The sequence below is a fragment of the Meles meles genome, chromosome 4 (assembly GCF_922984935.1).
Source record: "Meles meles chromosome 4, mMelMel3.1 paternal haplotype, whole genome shotgun sequence".
In the NCBI taxonomy this organism is placed as follows: Eukaryota; Metazoa; Chordata; class Mammalia; order Carnivora; family Mustelidae; genus Meles; species Meles meles.
Genome location: NC_060069.1, coordinates 160,813,262 through 160,821,211, shown reverse-complemented (window position 1 = coordinate 160,821,211; position 7,950 = coordinate 160,813,262). Strand labels below are relative to the sequence as shown.

General features: G+C 60.0%; 1 protein-coding gene across 3 annotated transcripts in view; it reads left to right on the top strand.

Annotated features, from left to right (window-relative positions):
* The first annotated feature begins 585 nt into the window (after window positions 1-585).
* The window catches only part of TMPRSS2 (transmembrane serine protease 2), a 33,200-nt gene continuing 25,835 nt past the window's right edge, over window positions 586-7,950 (top strand). The window contains exon 1 of one of the 3 annotated variants that reach the window (XM_046001793.1): window positions 586-673. Coding sequence is in view for 1 of the 3 variants with exons in the window: in XM_046001792.1 (XP_045857748.1) it covers window positions 6,806-7,064 (259 nt within the window). In the remaining 2 variants the exon portion in view is untranslated. The other 2 variants (XM_046001794.1, XM_046001792.1) reach the window with 2 other exon arrangements.

Here is a 7,950-nt window from a genome sequence, read left to right as displayed (position 1 = left end):
GCGGTGCGTGGGGAGTCCTCTCACCACTTTTGGGGGCATCGGGAGCGTGGGGGGAACTTGGGAGCTGCAGGCAAGGGAAGGCTGGCCTAGGCGGGCTGGAGGGTCGTGGGCGCTGGTGGCGGGGCCGGCGGTCCTCGCGTGCAGGAGCTCAGGGAGCAGCGCTCCTGGGGCTCACACCGGAACGCCGTCAGGGCTCTCCAGAATTCCCTTCCTTAATCCAAATTCGGAGCGCCCACAACGGAGCGGTCGTGGGGACGAGGGGAGGGAGACGCTCTCCTCCCGGGCCCACACTGCCCGCCCGAGGTGGGTGGGGGAACGAAGCCCAGAAGCCCACTTCGTGGGATCCCCCAGCCGGCCGGGGCCTGGAGCGCTTCCCGGGCTTCCCCTGGGGGAAACTCCTCCTCCCGCCACCCGAGCGCCACCCGCGCCCCGCCCGGACCCGCCCCTCCCGGGGCCGCGCACCGGCCCGCCCCCTCCCCCTGCCGGAGGTGACCCGGGACCGCGTTTAGGGGTGTCACCCTGGGCCGTCGGACACCGCCTCCCGGGATTTAAGCGAGCGCCAGGGAGCGTTGGGGACTCCGCGCCGGGCCAAGGAAGACGAGCGGGGCGGGGGAGGCGGAGGCGGAGGAGGAAGGGCGAGGGGCGGAGAGCGCCCGGCCCCGGAGCCCCGCAGGTAGGTCGCGCGCGCGGCCGGTTCTCCGTGCGAGTGTGGGGAGCGGGTCCCGGGCGCAGAAGGAAGGATCTGGGCGCCGGAAGACAAGCCCAGCGCCCCCCGCGCTGGGTGGCAGCGACTGGACTGGAGGCCGGGTGTGCGCGGCGCGAGCGCAGCAGGTGCGTCCTTCCACCGGCGGGACTCTCGGGGCCGGGCCGGGCCGGACAGGGCAAAGGGCCCTCGGTGGGGCTGGAGGCTGTGACCCTCCTGGGATCCCTCGGTGCGCCGTTCGGAGGCCCCCCCCGGCCACCGCGTTGGCTGCGCGCGGACCCGGCACCTTTTGCTCCGAGTCTTTGGCTCATTGGTCGGAGTAGAGGGTGCCTCGGGGTCGGCCTCTCGGCCACAGTCGGCTCCTGGACCACCTGCCTTCTGCGGCCAGGAGCTACGGAGCAGGGGTGCGCCTTTTTGGGGGGGGGGGCAAGGAGGACAGAGAGTTGTCTAACCGTTTCTTTGTTTCGGGAAAATCTCCGCAGCCCCGGAGTGTTACCTGAACTCCTGCTGCTGCTTGGTTTCCTGCCGAGGTGGGGAGAAACTGGAAACTCGCTGAGATTCCGCGAGCGATACGGCCAGGGCGGCGGGACGGCGGGGACGGCGGGGAAAGGCTCCCGGATGGCCCCCCTGGCGAGGTCGGATCGGCTTGGCGGTCCCGTGGAGGGACTGTCGGCAGCCGGACCCGGCAGCGGCGATCCGAACCAGGCCGCCCGAGCACCGGGGTCCGCAGGAGCCCGGCCGGGAGGAGCGGTCCTGGCCCCCAGCGCGCTCCCTGCCGGGGACAAGGCCGGCCCCTGGGCGCTTCCTTCCACCGCACGCCGTCCAGCGGGACTCCGGACGGTGGCCGCGCGGCGGAGCGCGCCAGCCTGGCGTGGATGGTTTGGGCGGCAATTCCACGGGCCTTGCGAAAGAATTGCCTTATGGCCCCAAAGTTCTTGGTCCCCATCCCAGAGGGCGCTTGGGTGCCCAGAGCCCTGAGGGCCCCGCGCAGTGGCCCAGAGTTGAGCGGAGCCCCAGGCCCCTTTCCAACAGGCAGCAGCTTGCTCAGGAGGAATCCCAGTAGCTCGCTACGGAGGTCCACCTGGTGGGCAGGTCACCCTGGGCTCAGCCCTGAGACTGTATCCTCCTCCATTCCAATCGGCGCAGTGGCCCCGGGGCTGAGATGGGGACGCGCAGGGGGTCCCTGATCCTTGCCGTTGTGACAGCTGTCGAGGGTCCCCTGAATCATGGAAAATTACACAGGGTGCCAAGCGGAGTTCCAAGGTGTTTAGGAAACCCAAGTGAGAGGAGGCTTGTTGACTTAGCCTGGGAGGTCGGGGAAGGTTCTCCAGGAAGTGAGGCCAGCACCAGCCTCCCCTGCAGGCGGGTGGCCCGGCCACTGGCAATGTGGGCAGAGCTCACCCAGGCCCAGCAACGTGAGGAGGGGGGGAGACCCACGGAGCCCAGGCTCCCAGCATGCCCCTGCTGAGCGAGGTGGGAGGATCTGGGGGACCAGGTGATGGGGGCCCCCCAAGTCGCTGGGGCATGGCTTCCGTCTTCCCAGCTTTCCCAGAGGGGAGGTCGGCCCTCTTCCCACAGAGCAGCGGACCTTACACGAGGTTGGGGTTCCCGGAAAAGCAAGGACACCACCAAGGAAACGTATACTAAGCTCCCTGGTTGGGGGAGCCCTTCAGTGGAGGACTTGTGCCTGGAAAACAGTCATTCAACACTTTCCTCTCTGTTTTGTTGTTGTTTTTAAATACCAACGGGTGGACAGCACGGGCCTTTGCTCTTGGCCTTGACAGGTCCAGCAAGCGCCTTGTCTCTTCAGCATTCCCGGAGTCTGCCTCCTCCGAGCAAGGCCAGAACCCCGGAGTGGGCTCGGGGCTCAGGCTTCGCGCCCTTGGCTGCCCTGCCCTGGGCTCCGCCACCGGAACTGCGGAGAAAATTCGCCACGTTGGTATTACAATAACAGCAAATGCGGATGCGGCACTTTGTTCCAGCCACGTGTCACTCCAGACGCTTTTGTAACGTCCTTCACCGGGAGTCAGCGGAGAGGCGAGACGCTGGCCCAGGGTCCTGGAACCTGTGGGAGACCCCTGGGGATGAAGCCTGGCCATCTGGCTCCTTAGGGCTCTGGCCAGTCCTGGACTGCCTGTTCCTCCTGGAGGCTGGTGTGTGCCAGGGACCAGGACGGAGGGCCAGAGGAGCTGAGAACCAGGCCTGAGGAAGCCCCATGAGGCCTGTGTTTGCTGGCCAGCCCGGCTGGCTCCCCCTGCCCACAGCCACACCTGGGCTCTATGCTGAAGCTTCCAGAGCCAGCTGGGCAGGAGTGTCTGGGACTCCTCAGTGGGGCAGTACCGAGGACTGAGCTCCCGGCTAATGGGGCGATGGGGGACAAGATTCGGGTCAAACGTGCGGTAGACAGGGCACCCCGGACACACGCGGGCCTCCCAGGAAGTGCGCACCAGGAGTCCAGGCTGCTGGCCCTCGCTCGTTTCCCACCCAAACCTGCGGCGGGACACGCGGGAGAGCTTTGTGATCGTAGGGGGTCGCCGCGCCAGACTGAGAGTGGAGCTCAGTCCTCTGTTTTTCTAAGTCCTCCAGAAAAATCGCGGGGTTGGGAGGCCCGGGAGTCAAGTCCAAGCCTTGACAATGGGAGTAGGAAACGGAAAGGAAATTGACTCGGGCAGTTTGGTGGCCGGAGGGTTTTGGCTACTTAAGCTGGCTTGCTGGTGGGGAGGGTGAAGGGCCTGGAGAGGCACGGGGTCTGCCCGCTTTCCCACTTCTGTTCCATTCTGGATCTCCTGGGGTCATCCCGCTTCCCGCAGCTGCGGAGCCTTTCCAGAGCACCCGCAGGGACCTCCTGACATTGGGTCTGCCCCGGGACAAGTTGGTGGTCTCTGGGGTGCAGGGGCATCACGTGAGTTCCATCCTGGCTTGGTAGTGGGGACCCTAATGGCCATCTCAGGGCACCCTGGCTTGCAAGCCTCCAGGGTAGTCGGCCTGGCTGTGGAGGAGGGGGACTTGTAGGCTCTGTGCGTTGACCATCCTGGCCCCAGCCACATGTGGAATGTCACAGTCAGCGTCAGGGGCGTCAGGGGAGAAAGGCAGACACTGATTCTCTGGTGGGGATGTGGGCCGTTACTTAGATTGTGACCAGGGAAGAGGAGGGTGTTTTGAAGATACGCTTGTAGGGGCGGCTGGTGGCTCAGTTGGTGAAGCGCCTGCCTTCGGCTCAGCTCCTGATCCTGGGATGGAGCCCCGCATCGGGCTCCCTGCTCAGCCGGGCGTCTGCTGCGTTCTCTGCCTCCCACCCCCACTCCTGCTGTCTCTGTCACGCTCTCTTTCTCTCATATCAATTAATAAGATCTTAACAAAACAAAACAAAACAAAACAAAACCCAGAAAGAAAGACAGGTTTGTAGAGGCGAGTGGGGGAGGAGGAGGGTAGGGCTGGCTCTGGGTGAAAACTCCAGGCATTTTGTCGGTGTGGACGGAGCTGAGCTGGGAGGCTTCATCGGCCCGGGCGTGCAGGGGGCTGAGTGTGCAGAGATAAGACAAGAACGCACAGGAAGTTTGAAGGGCACCGAGGGTTGGCAGGAGCCACGGCTGAAGTCTGGAAGTTCTGGAAGTTTCTGGAAGGGCAGAGTTAACAGGAGGATCGAGGGGACCTGGGAAGAGGCCGTGGCATCAAGCGGATGGACATTTGACAGAGAAACGTCTTCAAGTGAGAGAGGAGCTGGAAGGTGCAACGGGTTTCGCGTGGGCTCGAGACCCAGCGCCAGCGTCCCCCACGGTCCCTGCTCCCCAAGGGGCCTTCCTGGCAGGGCACCACATCTGACTCCATTTCAACCCTTGATCAGAACTCGGGACGCGGAGCCTGTGTCTAGGGATGTCAGGTTTGGAGCTCCTTCTGCGAGTGTCTGACCACAGGCAATGTAAGATCACCCTGCCTGGCCCCCAGCCAGAGCTCGGTTCTGTTCTAGAATATTCTGGGATAACATACGCGTGGATAGTCCACCTTCCACGTTGGATCAAGTGGTTCACAGTTTGGAGAACACTGTTCTTTCCAAGGCAACTCGTCGATATTTAAACTTGCATTGTTGGAAATGTGGTTTTCCCGGGTTGAGTCAAATCTGCCTTTCTGATGTGGCTGACCATGTGGGTCCTGCTTTTTTTCGCCCTCTGCCTTGCACAGAATAAGCTAGATCTCTTTTGGACATAACCGTTCCAGCAGGTAGACCGGAGTTGCCATCGTGATATTATCGTGTGTCCATCGTGTGTCTTGGCCACTGCTGGAAACAGCCACACTCTGTCCTCAAAACTACCCTATTCATTGATTATCCCATTCCTTGGATGGCCTTGGGTGAGGTCTTTAACGCTTAGCGGTGGCCTTTGCATAGTCTCAGGACTCCTCCCTCCGGGAGGGACCTGGGCGCCTCTCCAGTCCTTGTCCCATTAAGTATGTTGTTCACCTGCCCCTGGAGGTCACCCACATCCTCACCTTGGCGGCTGCTCTCGTCCAGGGGCTCTCTCTCTCTCAAATTCCACCTTACTCATTTGGTCTCCAGAACTCGAAAAATATCACAACACTCCTGTAAGCTACAAAGCTTAGTTTGGAAGAAAGCAAACGAGCAAAAAGGACCCGACCCAGTTCCTGCCCTGAAAAGTTTGCAGTCGCACTGGGACAATGAGGCATTCATAGGAAAAGAAACGGCGAAGGTACTGGCCGTGCCTCTGCCAGGTGATGTCTCTGTCTGTCTCTGTCTCTGTCGTTCCCGTGTGAATCACCGCGCAGGCCTTGGGTCCGATTGTCTCATCCTTGTTTGTGTGGAAGGGTTGCTCAGACCCACCACTGTCCCGTAACTGACATCTCACTGCGCTTTGCATCCGCCACAGGATATGAGAGCATCTTGTCGTATGATGTCATTCTGGGCCGTGGTTGAGAACATAAGGGGCGTTCAGGGGTCACTTGTGTATTGGATAGGGAGTGTGTGTTGGTGTTGTTCACTTCGGAGTTGGAAGGAGGAGCGCGGGGGTCACGGACGGTGGGGCCTTGTCATCCTGTCATACCCCGTCACTCCCCCGGCGTCTTGAGGGCGCCCCGTGGGGCTCCGCGCGGCTGCAAATGCTTGAGTGGTCGTGTGCGGTGGGATCCGCGGGGATATAGGTGTAAGGAAGACCCTGGGCCCCCAGATGGGAGCCCGGATCTATGACATTGGCCTTGTTTGCCTCGGTTTGCTAGTTTTCACAATACAGCAAATGCTTCCTGAGATCCCCAGAGAAAAGACGCTCGTGGTTGGAAATAGCTTCATCACGTTGCGGGGCACAGGCCGGATGTCGCCGCACGGTCCTGCCCTGGCAGGTGCTTGGGGATGACTCAGCTCCCCGAGAGGAGAGCCCGGAGTGACCGAAACTGCCGCGTAGTGTTGTGTCCTGTGACTCAAGTGGGCCACTTTGTCCGTGCTGGCGTGGGAGCAGGCGGAGGACGAGGAGGGACGAGGAACTTTGTCTCGTGTTTGCTCTCTCGCCGCTTGTAGGAAGAGCCCTTTGTCATGGCTGACTCTCCGGAATCAGGGACGGTCATCCGTGTCCTCTACGTGACAGGAAAGAGCATTTGGGCGACGGCGTCAAGCTCTCAGATCTTGGCTGCCTTGTTCTGTTCAAAGCCCGGTTGCAGAGATGGGATTTACTGCGGGAATGCCTGCGGTGTGGTGTCTGTGTGTTTGGTATTGTGTTTTTTTGGACGCACAACAGTATTTCGGTAAATGCCTGTTTTGAAAAAGAACCGGACCCGGTGTGGCTCCTGGGCCTGTCGGACAGCGGTGGTTCTCGCAAATCCGGTTCCAGAGGGAGGCACGTCCCCCTTCCTTGCTTCTCGGCCAGAGAAATTACAGGCAGCACGACTCCCATCTCCTGTTCCAAAGTCCGCGGGGGCCCATCTGGGCGCACTGGGTGTTTCTGGCTCTGAGGTTTTGTGGGCCGTGGGATCTGGACGAGATGGGATTATCCCGTGGTTACTTCTGGGTCCTGTGGCTTTTACGGGACAATCTGTGGCGGTAGACGCCTGTGCCTTCCTTCCCCGGCTTCCTGGTCTCTCACTGTTAGGGATCGCGCATGAATGGGAAGCGCGGATTTCGAGCACGGACGGATCAGTCCTTTCAGAAGGCTCCTAGACTGGGAACGTGGCCAGGGGATCGAATTCTCATTTCCTGAAACTTCACCCAAACCTAGAACTGGTGAGATAGTGCAGAGGTGCGGCGGGATGCTTCGGAACGGAACCTCAGGGACGCACTGCGATTTTCTGCCCTGCGGGGACCAGCGTAGAGGGGGGCACCGCTGGGATGGCTGTAAGCAGCAGACCCGGGGCAGGTGTATTAGTAAGTGAGGATCTTTTCTTTCCTCGTACCCAGAAGGGTGTTGACCTGTTATTTAAACTTAAAAAAAATCTCAAAGCTGTCAATAGGAACTCATTCTTGTATTTTTTTAAAATTTCTTAATTTTTTTGAGAAAGATTTTATTTATTTATTTGACAGAGAGAGAGATGGCAAGAGAGGAATTATAAGCAGGAGGAGTGGGAGAGGGAGAAGCAGGCTTCCCACTGAGCAGGAGCCCAGCGCAGGCTCGCAGGCTCGGTGCCAGGACCCTGCGATCATGACCTGAGCCGAAGGCAGACGCTTAACCCACTGAGCCACCCAGGCGCCCTCCCCCCCTTTATTTTTAGTAAGTAGGCGCCAAGCCCAGGGTAGAGCACAACACAGGGCTTGAACTCAGGACCCTGAGACCAAGACCTGAGCTGGATTGAGAGTCGGACACTCAACGGACTGAACCACCTACGCGTTCCTTATTCTTGTATTTTAGCTTTATGTGAAAAGCAGATAAATGACCAGATGCATTTTTATTACGACTTACTCATTGGAGGTTTCCCAAGATTGAGAAGCCGTACTCACATTTTTATTTATAGCAAGTTCATGTTTTTTTGTTTGTTTTTAGTTTAACGAGTCCAGTCATAATTGTGCTGGGGGGTGGACAGGAGGCAGGAAGTGGCCTGGGTCCGGTTCTGCTGCGTTGAGCTGCACCAGCGTTTCTGAGCTGGACTTGGGACTTAGGGAGAAACACCAGATGCAAATCTGCAGACCTGCAAATGCCTCGTTATCGGTCGCCTCCCCTGCCCCTTCGCGGCACCTCTGTAAGCGTTAGGATCGGTTTCACTGAACAGAAATGGCAGCAGCTCCCTCCATAGGCCATTCCAGGGGATACTCTTAT